This window comes from Mus caroli, unplaced genomic scaffold (genome assembly GCF_978045245.1).
Source record: "Mus caroli unplaced genomic scaffold, Mus_caroli_1 scaffold_9, whole genome shotgun sequence".
NCBI lineage: Eukaryota > Metazoa > Chordata > Mammalia > Rodentia > Muridae > Mus > Mus caroli.
In genome coordinates, this window is record NW_028227264.1 from 59,751,928 (window position 1) to 59,779,326 (window position 27,399).

General features: G+C 48.4%; 1 protein-coding gene across 2 annotated transcripts in view; it reads left to right on the forward strand.

The window, feature by feature from the left end:
- The window catches only part of Lrrc20 (leucine rich repeat containing 20), a 105,143-nt gene extending 88,480 nt beyond the window's left edge, over positions 1-16,663 (forward strand). For both annotated transcript variants that reach the window (XM_021174315.3, XM_021174314.3), the window contains one exon: positions 13,988-16,663. In XM_021174315.3, the coding sequence (XP_021029974.1) occupies positions 13,988-14,142 (155 nt within the window). In that variant the 3' untranslated portion in view covers positions 14,143-16,663. The remainder of the gene's footprint in view (positions 1-13,987) is intronic.
- Positions 16,664-27,399: the final 10,736 nt, after the last annotated feature.

Genomic DNA, 27,399 nt, shown 5'->3' on the forward strand with positions numbered 1-27,399 from the left:
GTCCTGTCAGCAAAATCTTGCTGGCATATGCAATGGTGTCTGGGTTTGGTGGTCGTATATGGGATGGATCCCCGGATGGGGCAACCTCTGGATGGTCCTTTCTTCTGTCTCAGCTCCAAACTTTGTCTCTGTTACTCAGTGGCACAGTTTTAATCCCAGCACTGGGGAGGCAAGGGCAGGTAGATCTCTGAATTCAGGGCCATCCTGGTCTATAAAGTGAGCTCCAGGACAGCCAGGGCTATACAGAGAAACCCTGTCTTGAAAAAAGAAACTGCAGTCTTCCTTCCCATCCTCTCCAAACGGTTGCCTATCACATGCCCCTCAGTAACTCCCTCATCCCTGGAAAACATTTCGTGGTCCTCTTGATGTGCCCATGGCTGCACCCAGCAGGCAGTGAGGCACCAGGCCATCTCAGAGAGGTTAAAACCCAGGCACTGTGGGCATGCGGTATATTCTGTAATCCCAGCCCTTGAGAGAAAGGAATGTTAGGGAGTTTAAGGTCATCCTCAACTACCTAGTAAGCCTGAGGCAGTCATGAGCTATCTGGGACCCTAAGTACACACAGGGGTTGGGGGAACGGCTGAGGCAGCAAAGTGCTTTTCTTGCAAGCATGAGAACTTGAGTTAAGATCCCCAGCACCTATTAAAAAAAAAAAAAAAAAAAAAAAGCCAGGCACGGTTTGCTTTCCATGGTGATAAAACACCATGCAAATGCAACCTGGCAAGAAAAAGGTTTGTTTTGGTTTACAGGTTATATCCATCACAAAGGCAAGCCAAGGCAGGGAGGAGGGAGGAGCCTGAAGCCAGAACCAAGGCAAAAACAGCCCAAACTCTCTGGCCTAAGGAATGGTACCTCCCATGGTGGGCTGGTACCATGTCTATCAAGATGCTCCACAGACATGCCCACTGGCCAGTCTAATGGAGGCAAGTCCTCAAGTGAGAGGTTCCTCCTTTCCAAGTGTGTCAAGTTGACTACTGCCAACGTTAGGCGACAGATGGTGTTGCACATCTATGATCTGAGGTCTAAGAAAATAGAGACGGGCACCCTGAGGCTCACTGGCCAGCCTGGCTAGCTAAAGGGTGACCCTCCAGGTTCCGTGAGAAAGAACCATAGAACAAGACATCTGATGTTGACCTCTGGCCTCTACTTGCATATGCATGCACATCCCATATGTATGAAGAGTACACACCACAGGCCTGGTGATACACATCTCCCGGGGGAAGGTAGAAGCAAGACGATCTTGATTTGAAGGCCAGCTGGTGAAGCCTGTATTGGCCATATTTACTATGTAGCCTTGTATGACACTGATTTCGAGACTGGGGTCTGAATCTCAGGCCCCATCTCTTCAGTAGTGGGTTTAGGACTCCCCATCATACATAGCCTTGCCAAAGGCTGGAACCCAACATGAGGGATTGTCTGAAACCAGCTTTATGCTTTTTCTCCATGAAGGCAGGAGGCTGGCTTCCTGCCTTTCTATTGGTGTTGAGGAGATGGGAGAGTCCTGGTGGCTCCCCTACCTGGCTTCCAGCCAGCCACTGGCATAGTCTGAGGAACTGAGTGTGTCCCAGATGCTGCCCTGTTGTAAGCACCATACCCTCCTCGTGCCTCCCCCTGCCATCTCAACTGGGTCACCTGATTTTATGTGCCTGTCTGTGGCATTTTGAGTGGGATGCGAAGCTGTGCTCTGCATAGCATCCTTCATCTTACTTGGTTTAGTTTCTAGGCACCAAGAGTTGCTACGAGGCTTAGATAGAAGCCAGGCCCTGCTTCCAGCCAGCCTGGATTCCCAAGAATCTAAAGTCATTCCAGATACACTAACCTCTGCTAATTAACTCCATGCTGGAAACACCACCCCTCTACACTTACCTGCACCCAGTCTCCCAGTCTTCTCCTCCTCCTCCTCCTCCTCTCCCTCCTCTTCCCCTTCCTCCTCCTCTTCCCCTTCCTCCTCCCCTTCCTCATCCTCTTCCTCTCCTTTCTCTTCTTCCTCCTCCTCTTCCTCCTCCTCCTCTTCCTCCTCCTCCTCTTTCTCTTCTCCCTCCTCCTCCCCCCTCCTCTCCCTCCTCTTCTTCCTCTCCCTCCTCCTCTCCCTACTCCTTTCAGCATCCTTATGGGCCTTGGGGTCACACAGATGAAGAACATTACTCAGAACATTACTTTGCCTCTCAGCCGTTCCCTCTAGATTCACACAACTGGTCAATAGTGCTAATGACCAGCAAGAGGAAGTCAAGCTGGCTTCAGGGCAGTGATGTCTGTAAATTCTGCCTACTTGGACACTGCCAGGATTGATTACCCAGCCTCCCATCGATAGAGCCCAAGAAGGAGCATCCGGGAGAGCAGGGCATTTATCCTGATTGCGGTCTTTCTCAGCAAGGTTTGGCAAGTCTTTGGCTAAAGCCCCCACCTAGGACACAAGGCTTTGCAATCCCTTCCATACAGGAGTGGACCAAGAGAAATTTAAAAGAATCGGTCAGGTTTTTGTTCAGTATGTATCCCAGATGGGCCTCGAACTCCTAGTCCTCCTGCCTCAGACAGTCCCTTCTTTTGTGAAAGATGTGACCTTACCAAGGATGACCTTAAACTTCTGATCCTCCTGCCTCTACCTCCCAAATGATAAAGTTACAGATGTGTAGCACCACCCCTGAGCTGGTTATGCAGTGCTGGGGATAACTGAGGGTTTTCCTACGTGCCAGGCAGGTACTCTGTCAGCTGAACTACATCCCTACCCCCCACCAGAGCCCCACAACTGCTGGGGTTATTCAGCATATTCAGGTGGCCCACCACACCCGAATTCTTGGAGAGTTTTGCTTTGGCTTCATGAGAGGATTCTAGAACCTCATCTCATACATCCTACAGCTGAAGGAGACAGAAGCTGCTCCAGAATGCAAAACATAAAAGGAGAATCTAGAGAGACGGCTCAGAGGTTAAGGGCACTGTCTGCTTTTGCAGAGGACCCAGGTTCGATTCCCAGTACCCGCATGATGGCTATCAACCATCTGATTCCAGGGTATCTGATATTATTGTCTGGTCTCAGCAGGCACAAGGTACATACATAGTGCACAAATACACATGTATACAAAACATCTACTTACACACACAATAATAATAATAATAGTTGTTATTATTATTATTATTATTATTATTTTAGTAAAAAGAAGCAGGGTACAGTGGTACATGCCTGTAATCCCAGCACTTGGAAGGTAACAGCAAGGCCATTAGGAATCAGGTCAGCCCTGGTTACATCGTGAGTTTGGGACCAGTCTAAGCTACCTGGGAACTTGCTGCAGAATGGAAACAGGAAGCTGGAAAGATAGTGGTTAAGAATGCTTGCAGCCTTTCCAGGAGACCTGAGTTTGGGTCTCAGCATCTATATATGGCTCCTAATTGCCAGTAATCCCAGCTTCAGGGGATCTGATTCCATCTTTTAGACAAGGGTGCACACGTGCACACTTAAAAAAAAAAACCAAAGAACAAACAACAAAAAAACCCCTTTAAAACAGCAACAAAATGTTATATAAGAGTTTGGAGGGGGCACCAAGGAACATGGCCAGAGGTGGCCTTTGAGCTAGAATTAGAGGAGCAGCAGGATGTAAGGAGGTCCCCAGCTCTGAGAGGAAGTGTAGGCCAGAGTGACAAGGCCTTTTCCATTATTAGTGATAGAGTGATATGCTCTGGCCCAGGGAACCGCATTTGACGCAGACACACTTGGTGTTCTCATCCTGAGGCACAGACCATTCTCCATTCTCCATTATCTCACCGCCTCGGCCTCTCGTTCAGATGCGGGGAGTATAAATGATCTTTCTTAAGCTTCATCCCAGAGCTCCTGACTGGCATCTCAGGCTTGTCACCTGTAGTGAAACTGCTCCGGTTTGTCAATTGTGCCAGCGTTGACACGGTCTGCAGCTCCACAGCTCCTACCTCAGAGCTGCTTGTCACTCTAGCTGGAGAGCAGCAAGCCAGCCGCTCTGTGCTTTAAGAGGATTCAAAGAAAAGCTTAGACATGCAGGTAGGTATGGAAGAAGCAGGGACCAAAGTAGCCAGCATCTCGCTGGGCCTGGAGTCCCTAGCTGTCCTCCAAGGCTGGGCTGCAGCACCCAGCAAGCTGTGGCAGGGAGATCCTTTCCAGGGACACCAGCCACTGTGCAGACCCCTCGAGTCCCAGGTAGAGAGACAGAGAAGTCATGAAGTCCACCATGGAGATAGGTCTTAGCAGTGCCCCAGTTCAGTCCCCACTAGAGAACTGAGGCAAGAGCTTTGGTCTTCAGTGTCAGGAAGAAAGGTAGAATGGTTTAGCAGATCTGAGCACCGTCTCTGAGGTGGGAGCACTGTGACAGTCGAGGTGACAAGGCCTAGAGAAGGTTGATTAGTGTCTCCCTTTGTCCCTGTCCCCTCAGGTGGATGTTAGGATCAGGGTCTGTCCTTCCTGTTTGATACCCTGCCTTGACAACCTTGGTCATCAAGAATCTGGGGCTCAGTTTCTTTATCTGTGAAGTGGATCTGTGGTGGTTTGAATGGAAATGGCCTCCAGGAGCCATGGTGGAGGAAGTGTGTTGCTGAGGGCAGACATTGAGGTCCCAGAGGCTCAAGCTAGTCCCGGTGTCTCTTCCTGTTCCTGTGGATCAAGATGGAGAACTCTCAGCTCCTTCTCCAGCACCGTGTCTGCCTTGGCGCTACCATGCTTCCTAGCGTGATAATGGACTAAACCTCTAAGATGGGAAGCCAGCCCCAATTAAATGTTTCCCCTTGTTAGAGGTGCCTTGGTCATGGTGACTCGTCACAGCAATAGAACCCTAACTAAGACAGGATCATTGTGAAGAACCTTTTAGAACAGGGCGTCAGCCTTCAGTTTCTAGAAGTATCTTTCTGCTGGGCCCTCTTAGAGAAGCTGCCACGCTCCTGTGTAACAGGCACTTAGAAGCAGCTTTTGCTAAAAGGATTGACTTCTCGCTTGGACTTACAGGTCACTCAAAGCAGGACAAAAGCCTGCCATCTCTGCCTTTATCTGTGTCTGTCTCCTTGACTTTTACTCCTGTCTGCCAGGCTTGTTAATCACTTAGGAACGCTCGCCGATTCCAGCGCACAGGCACACACACACACACATACACACACTCTCACAAGCTTTTTGAGGCTGACAACACAGAGATGAGTCACTCTCCTACCTTGGATTCCAGGAGCAGCAAAGGCTGGCAGGACAGACAATCCCTGTGCCCCTCCCCTCAACATGTAGGCATCCTCAACTGGGAGCCCGTCATCTTGCCAGAACTGTATGGGTCCCAGTCAGTGATGGTTGCATTTGACAGTTGAATAATTCATTTCTGAGACCCCACTGAAGGACTAGAGTGAGATAAGCTTCACCAGGATCCCTTAATTATACGCATGCCTTTTGTCCCTACCCCAGTTCTTTCTTTATTCAAATGTAAATGTCTCACTTGTACTCATTAATAAGGGATATGGACTCAAATCTGTACCAGAATTCTATAAATGAAGACCCGTCTGTCTATGCAACCACGCTCTGAAACCTTTTGCTGTGGCTAGTGTTTAGTTATCATTGGTTTTGTTTTACTTTAAATTGTCAGGCCAAGAACTACATCGAGCCCATTTATACTGCACAGAGAGACTGGATGACATTTGAAAGAGTCTAAACTGTTATTTGCTTCCTGTGGTCTGAGAATCAACTTGGCCTCTGTTCTTTTTTTTTTTTCTTTTAGCTTTAGAAAAATAATTTTTATCATTTTATATATATGGGTGTTTTGTCTGCATGTATGAGTGTTCCACGTTAGTGCTAGGTGCCCCCACCCCCACCCCGGGGCCAGAAGAGACCATGTGATCCCCTGGGACTGGAGTTATAGATGCTTGTGGGCTGCTGTGCGGATGCTGAGGATCAAACACAGGTCCTCTAAAGAGCAGCCAGTGCTCTTAACTGGTGAGCCATCCGCAGCCCCAAGATTTATTTTATTTTTAGTTGTGCCTTTATGGGGAGGTCTTCCTGCAGAGGTCAGAAGAGGGCCTTGGGTCCCCCTGGAGCTGGAATTACCAGTGGTTATGAACCCCCTGGGGTGGGTGCTAGGAACCAGATTCCAGCCCTCAGCAAGAGCATCAAGCACTCTTAACGCTGAGCCGTCTCTCAGTTCTTAGGCAGATCCAGCGGTGAGAGGCAAACTGAAACAGTGTCCGTGAGCCTTGTTCTTAACAAGGAAAAGACATACCCGCCAGGGACTTGAGGTACAACTTTTAAAAGGTTGTCCCTCCTTTCAAAAGGACTGTCTGTGGTGGGAGAGACAATTCAGTGGGTAAAGTCACTTGCCACCAACCCTGATGGCCTGAGTCTGATCCCTGGGGCCCACATGGTGAACATAAAAGCTGACCCTGGCAAGTTGTCCTCTGACCTTCACAGGTGCTACAGTGTGTGTGTGCGCGCGCGTGCGTGCGCGCGCGTGCTAAATAAATGTGATGATTTTTTTTTAACGTCTACATGGTGGGTGAGCCAACAGTTAAAGGGCAGTGATCCCGGGCCAGCTTCGAAAGGGAAAGATTTACCATGCTGATATTGCAGGGAAATCCTAGATGACCGAGATCGATACTGTCAGGAACGTCGGCCACAGGAGAAGGGTGTGTGTGTGTGTGTGTGTGTGTGTGTGTGTGTGTGTGTTCAGAACTGGGTCTGAGTGGAGAAACAAAATAATCCCTCCTCTTTTGTGGGGTAAGCTGTAAGTTGCCATGGCCTGAGACCCTCAGTTGCCATGGCAAGAGGAGGCCATTTCTGCTCAAAGCTGTCCCCTAGGGAAGGCAGAGGTGGTTGCTAAACTACAGGAGTCAGATTTCCTGAAGCAGATGGGGGTGGGGGGGTGGTCCTGGAAGAGGCTGGGTCCCTTCCAAGTCAGGATGCTTCCAAGTATGAACTGGAGTACGGAGGCCCTCAGCAAACACCCCGGGGTTGGAGATAATTGCATAAGAGAATTCCTTCCAAGGGTTAGGGTTTATTTAGTAAACTTCAGAGATGGCAGAGGACATGGGGGTAATAGAGCTGTCAGCATGTATGACGGAACTCAGGGATGCCCACTTCTGTGGAGTTCTCCTTCCCCTAGGGTGAGCCTCTGTCAATGAGAACAGCTCAAACCAATCAGTGTGTTTATAGATGACCAGGGCGAGCCAGCTTGTGTGCACGGTTCCCATGGCTGGTGACCCCCACCATGCCAGTGAGGGCAACCCAGACTGGTTGCTGTTGGGTCCTAGGCAGTTTCAATGACTTATTTAGCATATAATTTCTCGTCAGGAGTTCGAATGATGGCAGCTCTGGGCATGGCTATGGCTGATCTTTTTGTCTGTTTGTTTTTGTTTTTCAAGACAAGGTTTCTCTGTGTAGCCCTGGCTGCCCCAGAACTCACTCTGTAGACCAGGCTGGCCATGAACTCAGAGGTCCCCCTACCTCTGCCTCTTGAGTGCTGGGATTAAAGGCATGTACCACTATCCAGCTGGCTGTAGCTAATCTTGTTTGGCCTCTGACCTTTCTGTTCCATTATTTGTGTGAGATGTGCTTTCTAGGCCAGACTCAGGGGAGACCCAGTCAAGTCTCCTCTACACTTGGCCAATCTTCTTCTTGTGGTTTGGGTTTTTTGTTTCTTGTTTCTTGTTTTTGTTTTTGTTTTTGTTTTTGTTGTTTTGTTTTGTTTTTGATACAGTGTTTATCCATGTAGCCCTGGCTGTCCTGGAACTAGCTCTCTAGTTCAGGCTGGCCTCAAACTCAGAGATCACCTTCTGTCTCCCTAGTGCTGGGATGAAAGGCGTGGGACACCACACCTGGATGCAGCTGCTCCATCTTTAATCTTGCCGACAGCCTCTCTCTCTCTCTCTCTCTCTCTCTCTCTCTCTCAAAAGATTTATTTATTTCATGTATGTAAGTACACACTGTCTTCAGGCACACCAGAAGAGGGCATCAGATCCCATTACAGATGGTTGTTAGCCACCATGTGGTTGCTGGAAATTGAACTCAGGACTTCTGAAAGAATAGTCGGTGCTCTTAACCGCTGAGTCATCTCTCCAGCCCCAGCATTACTTTTGTCTGTGCATCTGAAGGCCAGCACTTTGGGAATGTGTCTGTGCAGCTCAGAGACTTCTCATCAAGCCTTTGAACTCTCTCTCCATGTTAAAATCATTCATTACTGATCGTGTTGATATTTGCACGTCTGCGCTAGTGGTTGGCTGCAAGAAGGCCTTCTGTTCCCTTTCCCTGGCTCAGCATCCCCTCTCTTCCTCATCAGATCTTCCTAATGCTGATTAATTACCTCTCCACTCTGCCTTCACCTCATCTCTTATCTCTTATCTCTTTAATCTGCGTATCAGACAGGATGCCCAGCCTAGCCTGTTGGTAGTGCGGGAGCGTGGGATTTCACACTAACACTCCAGTTATATCTGGGCCTTCGTTTCCCTCTGTGCCCCATGGAAGTTTGTATCAATGAAATGACTTGACCTCATTAAGCCAAACACAAGGGGGTTTCCTGATTCCTGGTGATGGGGCGTAGGGGGTTGTGTTGCCTGGTTACCTCCTCTCAGCCGCTGTCTAGAAACGAATGAGCCTTTATCTTCTTGCCACTATCCCCACAGTCAACAAGGAACAGCAAAGAGTTTGCCCGGCTGTAGCAGGTGTTCAGCTGGAAGTACAAGGAAGTGGGTGGGCACTGACAGACATCAATCACGTTTGCTTTCCATCCACTGGGGGGGGGGGGATGTTTGACCTGCATTCTGGCCTCTCCTAGCCTGTTGGAGATCACCCTGTCCTTCCTTCCATCTGCAGTAGTTCCTACTTATCAAGCAGGAGGTGATACTCCAACATGGATCTTGTAGGCTGTCTTCTTGCTGGGTTTCACTGTGCAAGCTAAAGAAGGCAGCACAAGCCGGATTGTAAAGTGCTTGGGAAATGGCAGAAAGGACACAGGGCCAGTAGCCAGCCCGCCTGCCATCATATGCCCCCTGCTTTATTACTTAGTTGTGTGCCCCTTCATGAGTCTTTTAACCTCTCTGGACCTTGTCCTACCTAGTAGATCATGTTAATCATGGTCCTGAGAACGGGGAGGGCTGGGGAGGTAGTTGGGCAGCTGAGATCTGGTATGCACTTGCTGAAGACTGGAGTCTGGATATGAAGCTATCAGTATTGAGTGATTCACAATACCTCCATAGCCTACTTCAGAGCCTGGCTTCAGGCTGCCAACTGTTAGGAGGTACAGACAAAAGGATCCAGAATTCTGTCATTCTTGGCTACATAGCACACTCAAGGCCAGCCTTCAATACACGAGTCCCTGAAGAAAAATAAAAACAAGTAATAACAACCAAAAATTCTATCAGCAACAAAACTCAGCTTAGCCCAGAGGTCCCAGAAGCCTGTGTCATTGCAAAGTCCCATTTGGTTAGACCTGTGCTAGCCTTAACTGCTTTGGGGAAAAGAGGCCCCTGGGAAGTCCCATAGGCGTGGAGCCACCCACTTATCAGGCATAGAGCCTTTAGGTCGCTTTCTCCCAACCTATGCCTACAGTAGCATGCCCCTTGTAGAAGATGCTTTGGAGCCCATTTGGCCCCTGCTCTGCTCAGTAACCAAATATCCCCAAGCTAGGTTTTTCTGGCTTCAGGCTCCCCATCTGTGAAGTGGGCAGAGAGGCGGGTCCCTGAGCTGCCCTGGTTTCCTGGGCTCCGGCACCTAGACAGAGAAAGAGTGACCAGAGCTAGTAGCCTCTCTTTGTTTTCATCCTAGCAACCGAGCCTAGAGGGGAGGGTAGCATCTGTTGCTCTGGGAGCCTTCAGGGTCCACCACCTCCTGGCCATAGAGCCCTGGGCGCTATTCACCATCCCCAAAGGACTTATGGTGTGTGTCAGGAGGGAGAACAAGGGATCTCCATGAAGGTCTGGGGTGTATCTTTGCCATGGATATGGGAGTAGTCAGGCCTGACAGCCTCAGGGGAGGCAGGCTGACCAGAGCTAGGGTCCAGGAACCTTCAAAGGCAGCCTTCACAAATCCTTTGATGGAGCCATTGACTGTGTTCCTCCTGGCAGGCAGCCAAAGGCATTCTCACGCTAGCCTTTAAGGGCAACTGATGCGGCCTCTATGTCCATCACTGGCAGAGGACAGGGGAAGATGCAGCAAGGAACAGGCCATGGTACACTTGGCTGCAGTTCAAGCAGGTGATTAGATATGTTCAAAGCCTTGTAAATGGATCCCACAGCATGCCTTAATACATCCCAAAATGATGGGCGCTTGCCAACCCACAGAGCCGGGGCCAGGGGCGGAAGTATAAAACAGAACACTTGCTTGTGAGCTCAGCACTACAAAATACAAAAAAACAAAAGCCAGCAGCCAGTTTGAAGGGGCTCCCACAGGCCAGATCTGGAACAAACTGAGTAGCAAATTCATTAAACACGGCAGCCCTAAATCAGTAGAAGCATAGGCATCTCTGTTAAGAACCAGATGGGCGTCCAGGAAAGACAGCCTGTGTTATACAGGGCAAGGCTGAGCAACTCGGGGCATTGGAAAGCCGTCGCCCTGCAGTTATCATGAAGATGGATATGGCAAGAACCATCTGCAGACCCCAAGGCCATGGCAGTGGGTGGGAACCATTGATGAGGAGACTCTGCTTGCCTGTTCTTAAATTGTGTCCCCACAGAGTTCTAGTTATTTGCAAATGAGGAGGAAAAAAACCCCCACCCAACGGCAGTTAATTATATGGTGGAGGAATCTAGCACCATACTGACAAGAGTGGTCACAACAACCTTCAAGGCGACTGTGCAACTGTGCACCTGCGCAGGTGCACAGCTGAGCATCTGTAGGCTTACAGCTGAGCATCTGTGTCCCCATAGAACCCTGGGGAAAAGGAAAGTAAGGCTCAGGACAGGGCTAGAAACTACTGTGGAGGAAAGCTGGGCTGTCTATGGGCTTGCTGATACATTGTAGCCATTCATCTGTTTGTTTGGTTGGTGTTTTTTGTTTTGTTTTGTTTGTTTGTTTGTTTGTTTGTTTTTGAGACAAGGTCTATCTGTAGAGTCCTGGCTGTCCTGGAACTGGCTCTGTAGACCAGGCTGGCCTCGAACTCACAAAGATCCGCCAGCCTCTGCTTCCTGAGTGCTGGAATTCAAGGCATGCGCTTACCACAGCCTGGCATTAGTTTTTGTGCTTATGTCTTGTGGGCGGGGTATACACCACAGTGTCCATGTAGAAGTCAGAACTAGTGAATATCAGCTCTCTTCTTCCTCCACGTGGGCTCCAGGAGCTTAACTCAGGTTCTCAGGTTGCAAGTCCTTTAGGAGGTGAACTATATTCTCAGCCACCCCATTTCAGACGGTACTGGAACTTAAATCAGGTCATTACTACCTATATTTTTGACAAAGTGCCTTCGGTGTGTTTTGAGGGAGGCCCTGTTGTCCTTAGATGAATTGAATGGGTGATAACTTGAAACCTGATTTCTTCGTTGTACACATTAACATTTGGGACCCTAAGCTATGTATGATTCCTGAGAAGCCCAGCTTGTGCTTGACCATCCAGGGCACTCCTATAGGCATGTGACACAGGGGACGTGATGTAGGGAGTCCTGATGATGTCACATTTTGAGCCAGTATAGCCACGAAGGGCCATTGTCTTGTCCAGGTCCTCATGGTCTACAAGTGGTGAGTGGATAAAGCATATTTCTGCTTTAAGGACTCCTCAAGGGCACAAGTAGCCCAGGCTAGCCTCGAAGTCCTTATGTAACTGAAGATGGTCGTGAATTTTCTGATGCTACCACGGCTACGTCCCAAGTGCTGAGGTCACAGGTGTGTGTCTCCACAACTGGTTTATCCATCCCTAGGACTGAGCTCACAGCTTCAAGCAAGCTAGGCACATACTCTTATCAACTGTGTCACATCACCGGCCTCGAAACCAGCTTTTTTCTTAATCACTGTATTGCAATGTACCACATGCCACACATTTCCTACATGGAAAGTGTACAGTTCGGTGGACTTCAGCATGGTATATTACTAATTTAAAACCTTGTGCCACAGGACCAGCAAAATAGCTCTGTGGGTAAAGGCATTTACTGCCAAGCCCGATGATCTGATGACAGTCTCAGAGAGCCACATAGTGAAAGGAGAGACCAGTTTGGGATGGTTGTTCTTTACAAGTGCTCAGTTGCACTCACACATACATATATACTCACACACATATATATACTCACACACACACACACACATATATACTCACACATACGTATATACTCACGTGCATGTATACTCACATGCATATATATTACATGCATATATATACACTCACATGCATATATACTCACACACATATATACTCACATGTATATATACTCATACACATATATACTCACATATACATATACTCACATGCATATATACTCATGCATCTATACTTATATACATATATATTCACATGCATATATACAAATATGTAAATAAATGTATATAATATCGCAAATAAATATAAAAAATGGTAGCAACTGTAAATGACATAAAGTTTGCCATCATGACGATTTTCAGTGTTCCTTCGGTGGCACTGACTGCTCCCGTGACAGTGTGCGGCCACCACCACCATCCACTTCCAAGATGGATGCCTCACCCTGACTTCTTCCGGCTCTGGGAGTCTGTGCTCTGCTTGTTGTCCCTGACTGTTGAAGATGCCGAATGGGACTCTGTACCCACCCTCTTTCAGCAGCACTGTATTTGCAGAGCTGATTTGGGTTAAAGCATGTGTCTGAATGCTGCTGTTTTTGACAGCAGGCTGCAATTCCATGCATGTCATTCGCATGCTCCTCTGTGTGTTGGTTGATTCTAGGCTGTTGTGACCTGCCCCAACCTGCAGGACTTAAACAACAGGGATCTCAAGGGAAGGGAGCAACAATAACAAATTTGGGATCAGGAGACGCAAAGGAAGGAGACAGGACAAAAATTCTGTTCAAGTCTCATTTACTTTTAGGAAATGGAGGGTTTATAAAGCTGAAAACCAGGCTCGGGTGCACAGGCCAAACCAGTGTTATTGCTTGGTAACACATTGATGCCAAAGGAATGTCCCCGTTGTAAAATGTCCAGAGAGCCCCCTGTCATAAAGTGTCCCGAGTTAACAGCAACAAGATAGAAGAAACAAAGAATGTTAGTTAATAGATGATGGCCCAGGGACAAGATGGAGACTGAGATTCCAGGGGCTTTTCGGCCCCAATAGTGACCAGCTCTCTTCTTTTCTTTATGCAGCAGGACATTGGAGCCTACATAAGCGTAAGATTATGAGCCGGGCGTGGTGGCGCACGCCTTTAATCCCAGCACACGGGAGGCAGAGGCAGGCGGATTTCTGAGTTCGAGGCCAGCCTGGTCTACAAAGTGAGTTCCAGGACAGCCAGAGCTATAAAGAGAAACCCTGTCTCGAAAAACCAAAAAAAAAAAGAGTAAGATTGTGGCTTATACGGAGATTCTGTCTGCCAGAAACCTGATTCAATCCCCACTTAGCTACTTGCTGTTTTGGAAGCAAGGTCTTGTGTAGCCCATGCTGCTGTCAGATTCATTCACTATGCAGTAGAGAGTGACCTTGAACTCGTAATCTTCCAACCACTACTTCCCAAGTGCTTGGGTTGTAGCATGTGCATCCGTGCCCAACCTGGGGCCTCCTTTATACGGCCCTCCGTTAGCCTGCATGGTGGCGCACGCCTTTAATCCCAGCACTTAGGAGGCAGAGGCAGGCCGACTTCTGAGTTCGAGGCCAGCCTGGTCTACAAAGTGTGTTCTAGGACAGCCAGGGCTACACAGAGAAACCCTGTCTCGAAAAACAAAAAAAAAAAAAAAAAAAAAAAAGGCCCTCCTTTATAAAGGGATAGGACCCCTGAGCTGAGTCCATTCTCAGTGGTCCATGAGCATCAGAGGCCCTGGTCTCTCTGTATGCTCCAAGTCTTTCCATTTTGTCTTTCTTCCCACCCTGCTGGTCCCCATCTCTCTAACCTGTCCCCTCTCTTCCCAACAGATGTTCCAGTGGAGAAGCTGGCCGCCATGCCAGCTCTGCGAGTCATCAACCTGCGCCTCAACCCCCTGAGCGCCGACGTGCGTGTGATTGCCCCGCCGCTCATCAAGTTTGATATGCTCATGTCTCCAGAGGATACACGGGCCCCTCCGCCTTAGGACACACTCCTTGTGCTCACCCAGCAAGGGACAAAGGATACTGGCCTGCCACCCTGAGAGGAGGAAGGCCCATGGGAAGCCAAGCTTGGGGAGCGGGGTGGGTGGGCCAGGCAGCATACAGAGGGAGGGGCACAGCTAAGCCAGGGTGGGTAGCTTAGCACTGTAGTGAGCCCTGGTGCTCCAGAGGGAAGAGGGAGGTGAGGCTAGAGCCTAGGTTCAGGGCCATCACAGCTGCTGAGCTGACTTGGGTAGGTCTCTTGCTCTCTCTGAGCTTGGTTACTTGGGAGGAGGAAAAATTGCGGCAAGCCTTTCCTGTCTGGGACCCCTCAGAGGTTCTGTCTCCACATCATCGGACGCCCTCTAAGCTCCTGGATGAGCCTCGCTGGGCATTTGATGGACCTTATGATTTGAAGCCTGGTTTCTAGTGTGAGAGTCAATCGCCATTCTGAGAGGAGACCACCTCCATCTATTTATTGCCTTCTGAACACAGTGACACCCATCATGGTGCCATGTCCTGGCCATCAGGGTCCCTGGACTGGTCAGAGCCTGAGCCCAGACATTGGTTGGGCCTTGTGGCACGAGTATTTATGAAGAACCCCACAGACATCTGGCCAGCTCATCCTTCCTTGTCCCGAGACATTGTGTGAAGGACTTTCTACACACTCCGTTCTATCCCTCCCTGCAAATGGCCTGGCCTGGTCAGACATTACCCACAGGGCCATAAGAGAGGTGGCCCAGAGAAGACAAAGCCACCTGCATGTGATGACTGGGATCCAAGGTCCTTAGGTGACCTCCTTCACCCTGACCTTCCTCTTGTGACCTCCCTCGGATGACAACCTGGTTGCCTCGCCCTGGCTCAGTACCACCAACCTCAAGGCTGTCACCATAATGACCTGCCATCTTGATGACCTTTGCCTGTGGTCTAAGGGGTCACCAGCTGTCCCAGTGTGCCCAGAACGGTGGCATTTACCAGGAGGCAGCTGGGCCCTTGCCCCCTGCTAAGGCCTGTGCTTGGGGACATCCCTGACCCCCCTCAATCTCCATGTGTCTACCTCCTCACCTGAACAGCAGGCCTATCAGCTGCCCCCGGTCCTGGCTGGTCTACACCTTTGTATAGGTCTGTGGAGGCCCCAGGACACAGGCAGGGCTAGGCCACTTTGTCTCCAACATTTTGTCTTTAGAACCCAAACTGTTGTTCAGAGCAGAAACCCACCATGGAGTTTGTCCAGGTCCGCGTCTCTTCACAGTGTTCCTGGCTCTCGGTAGGGTTGCCATGGGAGCACTGCTGGTATCATGGCTGTGTATCCTAGAAGAAACCTTGCCCATTCCACTCTCATCCCTAGGCCAGCCTGCCAGATGAGGAGGTAGACACAGGGCCCAAGCAAGGGCTGGGTACAGCCCGGACTGGAATGGCTCCTCCACCACCACCACCCCCACCCCCCCGTGTCTCTGAGTTGGGGGTTTCACCTTGTAGAGGAAGAGGGATACAAGAGCCTGGCAACTCTTAAGTGTTGATAGGCTCACAGCAGCTTGCTAAAAATGCAGCCTCCAGGGGTGTATACCTGAGATCCGGCACATGGTGGGGCTGAGACCATAGGATTGTGGAGGTGAGGTCAGCCTATGCTGTATAATGAGAGCCTATCTCAGTGCAACAAAAGCAGACAAAGTAAAAGAAGAAGAGTGTCAGACATGGTGATGCCCCCTTATAATCCCAGATCTCCGAAAGTAGAAGCAGGAAGGAAGGTCAGGAGTTCTAGGCCAACCTTGGCCTAGACTAAAAGAATCCCCGGGGCCGGAGAGCTGGCTCCGAGGTTAAGAGTACTGACTGCTCTTCCAGAAGTCCTGAGTTCAAATCCCAGCAATCACATGGTGGCTCATAGCCATCTGTAATGGGGGATCCGATGCCTTCTTCTGGTGTGTCTGAAGACAGTGACAGTGTATCTATATACATGAAATTAAAAAAAAAAAAAAAGAGTCCCTGGGCTGTGTGAGACACAGTTCCATTTCAGTAAAGAGGAAGCTAAAATGCAGGATCTCAGACCTTACACTGGCCTTCAAAGTTAGAGTTAGTTCTTGTCCCAGCAAGTACAGTAGCTGATTTCTTCCAGGAATGTCATAGTTTGAGCATCAGCAGAGGGCCTAGGCGGCGACCTGGGTGTGTGCAGAGTGAAGGCTGGCCCTCCTCCTTGCTTCCATAGATCTGAGTATATGTTCAGCCTCCCCCAGCTCCGCCCTGGGAGACCCCTGTGTCTCAGATCGTTTCCCCATCTTTGTGTCTCTACAACGGTCGAGATAGTGATCGCCAGGTGATGGTTAGGCATGCCCTGTCTTCCCACTCTACCTCTGGCTATCCCTGCATGCCAAGCGGGGTTGCTCCTGGTAGTTGTTCTCTATGCTGCCTAGACATTATGATCTGGCCTGTCTGGGCAAGCTTGGGCAGTCAGAACCCTCCAGATCCAGGCTCACAGTGTGAAGAAGTCCCATACTTCAGTCTGCAATAAAAGATGCTGTGCTAATCTCATCCGCTGGTGCTTGGTGTCTTTTTTTTTTTTTTCCTTTTTCTTTTTTTCCTTTCTGGGTGTATATGTGTGGTATTTGATTTATTCTTCCAATACAAACTCCCAGGAATGAGGGCAGGGTGTCACCTACCAACCTTTAAGGGGAAAGCTTGATTCTCTGAACGACAGGACAGTGGCTGTATGGTCATTAGATCAGTTGGCCTGCCTGTCTGCCTGTGTCCTTAGGAGCAAGGTGTGGCCTGGGGGGGGGGGGCAGGCATTCCCTCAGAGAAGGAGTTGGTGAGGAAGTTCATCAGACCCACAGTGTGAGATACCAGCTGCTTTCCCAGCCATTTGTATACAATTATATAGGCTAGAGAATGTTAACAGAGAGGCTCCATCTCTGTGGTTACAAGGAAGCCATTATCCATGCTGGGTGAAGTCATCCACACTCTGTAAAGAAACCAAATACGCAGTGATTTCCCCAGATTTAACCTTAGTGGAACCAGACTTTGGTCTGACAGGGGTGGAGAGGTAGACATTGTTTACATCTGCCCCAGGGGAGGAATTCTCAAAACCACAAGGTAAAGAAAGCTGCTTTGGGGCAGGCACCCAGAATGGACAGCCTGCAGCAGCACCCTGCTGAACAATAGGAAGACGTGGGCCCGGAGGGGACTGTCTTGTGGGAAAAATGAACAGCTCACAGTCAGCCCCTACTGTGCCAGACATTGTCTCCCACTCCTCCGGGTCCCTGGTGCTGTGAGCCGAGTCATGGACTAGGAGAGCTGGATGCTGGTTACAAGTGCAGCAACTCGGCTCACTTCAGATTCAGGGCTGAAGCTCTCAGGCTGGTGCTGCCCAAATAAACCCCCCTGGTGACTTTGATGTCCCAGCTGGAGAGCTGCTGTTCTAGGTTCAAGCTTTTTTTTTTTTTTAGGTTAAATTGGCCAACTTGAATTTATTGAATTGTAAAGCCAGATGCACCACAGTTTGTTATTGAAGAGGCACAGAAAGTGCTCAGCAGGTACCAGGCTCATCATGGCTGTTAACGTGTTATAATCCCTTGGTGCTGTCTTAGCAGCTGTGTGATTTCCAGAAATCAGTGCCCCCTCCAAGCCTTGGTTCCCAGCTGCAGAATGGAGGGGCTGTGCTAGGAGATTGCTAGGGAGCTTGCTGCAACTCACATGATCCCTGTTTCTTGGACTCTTAAGTGTTCTGCCATTAAATGCCCCCCTGCAAACCAGGCCTTTCTTGTCAACCAGCTCTTAGGACTTCTGACTTGCTGGCTGACAGACAAGCCTCCCTTGCCCTTCTTGTAGCGAGTTTCCTCTGAGACTGCGGAGTCTGGATTTTAGGCAGGTTCTTCCATGCAGACAGAAAGCATTGAGCAAGACAGGGTGATTACAGTGCAGTTAAGACGGGTGGACTGGACATGTGCTGGGTGGTGGTGGCACACACCTTTAATCCCAGTACTGGGGAGGCAAAGGCAGGTGGATCTCTGGGTTCTAGGCCAGCCTGATCTATAGAGTGAGGTCAAGGACAGAGAAACAAATGAAGATGGGTGTGCACATGGTAAGGGAGCAATCAGGGGCAGAGGAGTCAAAGAGTTTTAGCATTTTCGTTGCTATTAATGCAGTCTGACACCTCCTTTAAGTGATTCTGAAATTTTCTGAGTTGAATAGGATGTTTGTTGCTTTTGTTTTCTGGGTCAGAGGTTCCTGGGATGAAATGGCCGTATCTAAGATGATAGACTAACAGAGTGCGGCGTGCTGGAGACAGCACAGTGTGAGAGGGTTTGCATTGTTAGCTTTCCAGAACATAGCATGAGTCCTACCTTGAAGCTACTCTTTGCTTGAAATGTGCTCATCCCTTCTCAGAAAGCCAAGGAATGGGAGAGTTGCCATTTACCTCAGTGGATTCCTGGAAGAGGAGCCAAGGGCAGAAAGGGCGGTGTTGCAGTTGCCAGTTAATCTCTACTCAAATGGACCACACTACACCACCCAATGTTCTGGGTTCTCGAATGAAAGACACACACACACTCCACACACACACAGAGCCTAATATTTTAATATGTCTTAAACAGCTTAATGGCTGGGCCACTCCCAAACCTCCATGTGGCTAACACCTCCCCTCCGATATTCCTGCGTTATTACTTACTAAAATCTATATTCCATCTTTGTTGCCCTAGACCCAGTGGGGTGGGGGGCCCTGGGGCCGCTCTTCCTGACTCTGGTCCTTTGCCCAGGAATCCTAAAGTCCCGCCTCTGTCTCCCTGCCCAGCCATTAGCTGCTGGCAACTTCGCCAATCAAAACCAACTGGGGGAGGCCAGGGACCCTTGGCATTTTACCTTCAAATTCTTGTGCAATTTTGGGGACCCAATTAACATAATACAAGCATTAAACCAAATCCACCACAGGGCAGGCCTAGGATAAGAGGTAGGTTTGAGAGAAAAAAGCTCTCAAACTGCAAGACCATGCTTTCAGTCTCTGCTGGGCTCTCCGGGCCAAGCAGGTCAGACCCATCCCTAAGAAAGGTGACACTGGTCTGGGTGTGGTGGCACACATGTTTAATCCCAGCATTCAAGAGGCAGAGATAGGTGAGTCTCTGAGTTCAAGACCAGCTTGGTCTGCAAAGAGAGGTCCAGGTCAGCAAGAGCTATAAAAAGAAACTATGTCTCAAAAAAAGAAAAAAAAAAGGAAAGGAAGGAAGGAAGGAAACACAGGGCACTAGTGCTCATGAATTCTCAACATCTAGTTGTCCCAGGAAGGGACCTGTTTTAGATTTTTAAATTTTACTTTAAGAGTGTTTTGCTGGGCTGGCGAGATGGCTCAGCGGGTAAGAGCACTGACTGTTCTTCCTAAAGTCCTGAGTTCAAATCCCAGCAACCACACGGTGGCTCACAACCATCCGCAACGAGATTTGATGCCCTCTTCTGGTGCATCTGAAGACAGCTACAGTGTACTAATAAAATCTTTGGGCTGGAAAGAGCGGGGCCAACCAGAGTGAGCAGAGGTCCTAAAAATTCAATTCTCAACAACCACATGAAGGCTCATAACCATCTGTACAGCTACAGTGTACTCATATACATAAAATAAATAAATAAATATTTTTATTTGTTTTTTTTTTGTTGTTGTTGTTGTTTTCGAGACAGGGTTTCTCTATGTAGCCCTGGCTGTCCTGGAACTCACTCTGTAGACCAGGCTGGCCTTGAACTCAGAAATCTGCCTGCCTCTGCCTCCCGAGTGCTGGGATTAAAGGTGTGTGCCACCATGCCCGGCATAAATCTTTTTTTTAAAAAATGTTTTGCTTGCACATATGTATGTATTTATGTATGTATATATGTATGTATGTATGCATGTTATGTATGTATATATATTTGTATGTGTGTATGTACATATGTACACTGTGTATGCACGTATGTATGTATGTATGTATGTATATATGCATGTATGTATGCATGCATGTATATGCATCCCATCATGTATGTGCCTGGTACCTGAGGAAGTCAGAAGAGAGCCCCTGAGCCCCTGAAACTGGAGTTACAGATGGTTGGGATCCATCAGGCGGGTACTTGGAACTACACTGTGGTCCTCTTCAAGAACCACCAATGTTCTTAACCACTGAGCCCTCTCTCTAACCCCGCCCCCAAGGGACCTGTATGCCCTTGTTTGCTACAGTGGCATCCCTCTACCAGCAGACAGGGATGAAGCGGTGAGCACATGACCGGGAAGCGTTGGAACCAGGCCTTTAGGACAGGCTCTTCTGCTTCGGCCAGTCCAGGGTCTTTGGTGTGAGCCTGGGCCTCACAAGAGGCCCACTTGCATAGAAGTGACCAATGGCTTTCTTCAGATGGCCTGATCCTGGGAAAAGGCCTCTCTGAGCCTTTGCTTCCCCAGCTAATCAGGAGAGCAATTTCCCCAACACAGGTGGGCACATCAGTGTTACACACCTGCCATGTCCTGAAATTGCCTCCAATCTGCCCACCATCATGAACAAAAGCCCTCAGTGTCGAGACAAGAACATAGCCTCTTGTTGCTACAAAGAGCTGCAGGACATCTATCCACAGGACATCTGGAAGCCCATAGGGAACCTTTCTTCATAATTCAGAAGCCTGCAAGGCTGTGAACTGCACACCTGGGAGGCAAAAGGAAATTGTTGTGATGTGGATGCCAACCTGGGCTACAGCGTCAGAACCATGTCTCAAAGAACAAAAAGCTGATCAATCTATGAACACCTGCGCCAGGCTTCTGAGGTTGGCTGATGAGGCCCTGTGATGTGGCGGAGGTGACCTTGACAGACCCAGCTGGAGCCCATGGTATGCCACCCGAGCAAAGCCAGATTCCTACAAGCAGAGGCTCCTGTGCACCCTATTTCCTGTCAATGGGGACCACATTGGATAGGGGTCCTTCCAGGGCGAGCTCTGAGGGCCTGTCTCACCTCACAGTTCACAGAGCGGGTTGCTGTAGCTGACATCTTCCACTCAGAAAACTTTGAGATCAGGAGTTATGCCCCTGGGTGGTGTCAGAGGCCAGTGTGGTCTGCAGTGCAAAGTCCAGGGCAGCCAGGGATACCCAAAAACCCTGCATCAAAAACAAAAAACAAAACAAAAAATAATTACACATGAGCTATGTTAAGAAGACAAATTCCAAGGCCACCTGAGCTGCCAGTTAGGCAGACTCTGGAAGCTGGACCTGTGCACCTTAAAGAGTTCCTGCTAACCGTCCACACAGCACCCAAAAGGTCCTTCTAGATCCTAGGTCACTCCTTCTCCAAATCCTGAATGGCTCTCTGTTTCCTTCCGGGTAAATTAAGAGCTCACATAGCGTATTTTGGACCATGCATTGTCTACCGCCTGTTACTTCTCTAATGAACCACTAGGGGATCGCTGTCACTTCTCTAGGAGAGAGACACAAACACACCCCTCCATTTCTTTTCTTTATCCATAGATCTTATCACCTGCTATATACCCAATGAGCATTTATCTATGCCCATTACTTACACTCAGTAGGACCTTCATCTTAGTATCTATGGCTTTCCCTCCCTCCCATCTCTTGAGCAATGCCTGACACATAGTAGGTCTACGGGGCTGAACTGTTCCACACAAAATCTCCATGTTTCCCACTGGGCATGTTGGCATCAACATTAGCCACTCCTCCTCACATGGGTCTTCCCAATAGATTGTGGCCGGATTTTGTCCTAAGTGGAGTGGCCTAGAGTCCATGTGCACAGCCCAAGAGAGGATGCGCAGCCCTGCCATAGCCCCAACACACACCACTGTGCTCTCCCTGCCCGACTGTGCTCTCTACCTGAGATCTCACCATTAAGAGAAACCTGCTACCCACCAAGCCACCAACCAGACCCTTGCTTAAAACTGTGGTCTTCAGCCAACAGCATCAGTAGAGGGGTGTGTGTGTGTGTGTGTGTGTGAAAAATGTGGTACAGTATGTGTTTAACATGCTCAAATGCCTGGATTCAAATCCCAACATATAGGCGCGAGCACACACACACACACACAAACAGACTACTTTCCCTTTCAGAATCTGCCTTCTACCAAGGTCCACATGAGGCAGCAGCAGCCAGCTTTAAGATCTCCTCTCCCTCTCCCTCCTCTCTTGTCCTTTTCCCCCTTACTTTCCTCCCCTCCCTCTTCCTCTTCATCCTCTTCTTCCTAATCTCTTTTCCTTCCTCCTCTTTTTATTGGTGATGGTTAACTTCCATTGCCAACTTCACTGATTTTGGAATCATGAGAGGACACACCCTGGGACATGTCTATAAGGACACTGGGCATGTCTATAAGGATTCTGGGCATGTCTGTAAGGACTTGGGCATGTCTATAAGGGCACTGGGTATGTCTATAAGGGCACTGGGCATGTCTGTAAGGGCACTGGGCATGTCTGTAAGGATGCTGGGCATGTCTATAAGGATGCTTCCAGAGAGACTTACTTTAGGATGCAGGACTAACTCTGAAATGGTGTGGCTGGATTAAAAAGGGAAGAAAAGAAAAAGAGCTGAGCAGCCACAGTTTCCGTTCTCCCTGACCACAGATGTGGTGTGATATTCTTGCAGCCATGTGATGGCCTGGACCAAAAAGGGAGCCAAGAGAATCCCTTCCTTATGTTGCTTTTGTTAATTACTTAGTCACAGAATTGAGAAAAGTAATTAGAACAAAGCTGGCCTCCTCCCTTCTCCCCTCCTCCCTTTCTCCCCTCCTCTTCCACCTCTTCTTCCTTCTGGTGTTGTTGTTGTTTTAGTTGGTTATTTTGTTTGTTTGTTTGTTTTCGGTACAGGGTGTCCCTTTGTAGTCCAGGCTAACCTGAAACTCACTTCGAGTCCAGGCTGGCCCCAAACTCCTCCTAAGGTAATCTTTCTGCTTTAGCTCCTATGTGCTGGGTTTACGGGCACCAGCCATTATGACAGGCTGCAGTTCTCTTACCTTATACAAATCAAAAAGTTTACATTTACCCCATTAAAAATGGGGCTCAGAACTGAACAAAGAATTCTCACCTGAGGAATACCGAATGGCAGAGAAGCACCTGAAAAAATGTTCAACATCCTTAATCATCAGGGAAATGCAAATCAAAACAACCCTGAGATTCCACCTCACATCAGTCAGAATGGCTAAGATAAAAAATTCAGGTGACAGCAGATACTGGCGAGGATGTGGAGAAAGAGGAACACTCCTCTATTGTTGGTGGGATTGCAAGCTTGTACAACCACTCTGGAAATCAGTCTGGCGGTTCCTTAGAAAATTGGACATAGTACTACCGGAGGATCCAGCAATACCTCTTCTAGACATATATCCAGAAGATGCCCCAACCGGTAAGAAGGACACATGCTCCACTATGTTCATAGCAGCCCTATTTATAATAGCCAGAAGCTGGAAAGAACCCAGATGTCCCTCAACAGAGGAATGGATACAGAAATTATGGTACATTTACACAATGGAGTACTACTCAGCTATTAAAAAGAATGAATTTATGAAATTCCTAGCCAAATGGATGGACCTCGAGGGCATCATCTTGAGTGAAGTAACACAATCACAAAAGAACTCACACAATATGTATTCACTGATAAGTGGATATTAGCCCAAAACTTAGGATATACCCAAGATATAAGATACAATTTGCTAAACGCATGAAACTCAAGAAGAATGAAGACCGGTGTGGACACTGTGCCCCTTCTTAGAATTGGGAACAAAACACCCAGGGAAGGAGTTACAGAGACAAAGTTCGTAGCTGTGATGAAAGGATGAACCATTTAGAGACTGCCGTATCCAGGGATCCATCCCATAAGCAGCTTCTAAACGCTGACACCATTGCATACACTAGCAAGATTTTGCTGAAAGGACCCAAATATAGCTGTCTCTTGTGAGACGATGCCGGGGCCTAGCAAACACAGGAGTGGATGTTCACAGTCAGCTATTGGATGTATCACAGGGCTCCCAATGGAGAAGCTAGAGAAAGTACCCAAGGAGCTAAAGGGATCTGCAACCCTATTGTTGGAACAACAGGATGTACTAACCAGAACCCCAGAGCTCTTGTCTCTAGCTGCATATGTATCAAAAGATGGCCTAGTCGGCCATCACTGGAAAGAGAGGCCCATTGGACTTGCAAACTTTATATGCCCCAATATAGGGGAATGCCAGGGCCAAAAGAATGGAAATGGGTGGGTAGGGAAGTGGGGGGCGCTGTGGGGAACTTTTGGGATAGCATTGGAAATGTAACTGAGGAAAATATGTAATAAAAATATTAAAAAAAAAGAAAAAAAATCAATCCAGAACCCATGTGACAACCCAGAACCATCTTTATAACTCATCCCAGAAGATCCTACCCCCTCTTCAAGACTCTGCGGGCACCAGCTGTGTAATACACAGACATTCGTGAATATAAAACACCCATTCACTTAAAAGAAATGATTTTTTTTTAAGTTGAAGGCCAAGGAGTTTGAGGTCAGTCTGGACTACACGAGACCTTGTCTCAGAAATTAAATTAAAATTTTAAAACAAGGTAAAATAATGACACTGTATATCTGTAGCTACTCAAGTCTCCAGTTACTGTCCAAGTTAGTTGCCCCTACAATATGAAGGTAGTTAACACTTTGTTGCATTGTAGAGAAGACACAAATGGCCACTGAAGTACATGCCTATGATCTCAACACACAGGAGGAGGCAGGAGGATGACAACTTTAAGGCCAGCCTGGGCTATAGAAGTGAAGAGACAGGCTTAAGGACAGTGGAACATGTCGGGCAGTGGTGGCGCACACCTTTAGTCCCAGCACTTTGGAGGCAGAGGCAGGCGGATTTCTGAGTTCCATTCCAGCCTAGTCTACAGAGTGAGTTCCAGGACAGCCAGGGCTACACAGAGAAATCCTGTCTCGAAAAACAAACAAACAAACAAACAAACAAAGTCACATATAATGGGGACACTCCTACTTGGGAGAAGAACAGGTTCTCAAATCCAGGTCTTTTGACTAGTACCGTGGTTTTCAACCTGTGGGCCACAACCCCTTTAATAAACCTTGGTCTCCAAAAAGATTTACAGTCCCAAGCTATCGTTCTCTCCGGCAAGAACACACTCAGACAACCGGATTCTTCTGTGGCAAGCTTTATTGCTTCTTAAGGAGGGAAGACCCAGACTTCGGAAAATGGTGCTGCTTATATAGCCCTCAGCGTGGCATTTCAGCACCTGATGTGGCATGTCAGCTCCTGATTTGTTGCTCACCCATCACCTCATTACTACGCCCCGAGATGGGCAGTGACTAGGCGTGAGTTCACTCTCGCACTTGCACACAAGACTTGTTTACTAGTTAGGCACAGCGGAAGCCAGCGCCATCTTATAATGGCGATTGCTCACGGCATGGCTCTCCACATCTCCCCCTTTTTGTTTTATTAAAATGAGGCTGGACTAGGTCTGTGTAATCATGTCCATCTGCTGTGGCTCCTGTCTTAGGTCGTTCCTCTAATGTCACAGCCTTTCCCGTCATAGGGTAACCCTATCACCACCGGGCCCCATGTCTTAGGTTGATCTGTGCATGAGGAAAGTTACCCGTCCCTAGATACCGCAGTGCTATGTGACAGTAACTACTAAATGACCTAGGACGAACTCTACAAAAGAGGCCAGCCAAAAAATGACAAATGCCGACTAATTCTTGAGCATAGATAGCCAAATTTCAGGGGAGGCCCCTTGCTCTATGGCAGCAAGTGCTTGAGCTATCACGAACTTGTCATATGTTTGTTGGGCTCTGAGCTTGCAAACCAACCAGAGAATGAACATAAGTCCACAGCAGATGGCAGTACCAAATAAACCTACCCCCACCCATTCCTTAAAATAAGAAAATGCAGATGAAATCCAGGAGGAGAGGCCCTCTGTCAATGACAGGTCCACTCGAGTTGAGTTGATCCTTAAAACTGCCGCCCTCAGGGCCTCAAGAGTCTCATCGAATCCCTCGGACCAATTTCCTGCAAGATACAAGGAGAGCTGTCTAGACAGATTAGCTGCACGAGTAAAATTTTCACATTGGACACTGGTAATACACAGAGCACCCAATTTTCTTTCACAACCCAACTGGGCCAACTGGTATAGGACGCCTATCTGTTCCTCAACCAGATCAAGGCGCTGATTCAAAATCATCAGCCCTCCCTTCAACTGGACACTAGCAGAAGTTTGGACATTGATGACATCAGTCAGATCGACTGAAAGCTGATTTAATTTTGTGCCTTGGACCATCCTAGTCATAGCGTACCCTGCAGCTGTAGCAGCAGCTGCACTGGCTGAAATTGCTATGATCACGGCAGCAGTAATGCCAAAATCTCTTTTTTGTCAAAACAGGGATAAGGTGGAGGGTGTTTCCACCGGAACAGGGATCCAACGTGCGATCTGGGCCACCATGGCGCGGGTGTTCTTTGTTACATCCCAACATTGAGAAATCCAACAGGAATCATTTACACAGTTTTCAAATGAATCATAAGACAAAATAAACAAAAAGGGAGGATAGACACATACTGGAGTCGATATATAGCTGGTTGGATTAATCTGTGTCTTATTTAAACCAGAGATTTCTTCAGTATGAATTATATATTTTTTGTTGGTCCATATGCCCCAATCAGGGTATAATTGGAGAGACCAGTGTAAATGGCCTTTTCTATGGCACCTCCTTTTAAGATAACAAAGGGATTAAGATCTGTACAGCTTCCACTAATCCCACAAAGTAGCTATTTGTCCTAAGGGCTCATTCTGCGGTTCTGCAAGAAGAGGCTCTTTCTCATTACAAACTCTTCTTCAGGCCCAAACAACATATTGGGGGAGAAGGTAAAATACTCCACCGGAGGGTAAACGCATCCGCCATTGGCGCCTTCAAAGACTGGAAATGCTTGCTGCACTTTTCTCTGTTCCTCTTTTGAAATGAATGAGTCTGAATGATACCTCTGCACATAGGGCAGAGGTGAATGATACCTCTGCACATAGGGCGGAGGTGCACTAGGACCCAGAGGTCGAGGGCCCGGAGACCACGCAGCGAACTGACAGTTGTCTCTAGCTGCTTCTGTCTTATTCTGTGACTGATTAGCTCGTCCTTCATCTGGCTGGTATCTTTCTCCCTCATAGCGAGCCGCTTCTTCCTCTAAGTCTGTTTCCTCAGAGGAGCTAAGTTCCTTATCCGATTCTGAGCTACTAACAGCTAGTGCCTTGAACTCGTCTAATGGCGGATAGAGGCTCCTTCCCTTATGTGCCTCCCCAGCTCGATCTCTCTTCTTCTCTCCCT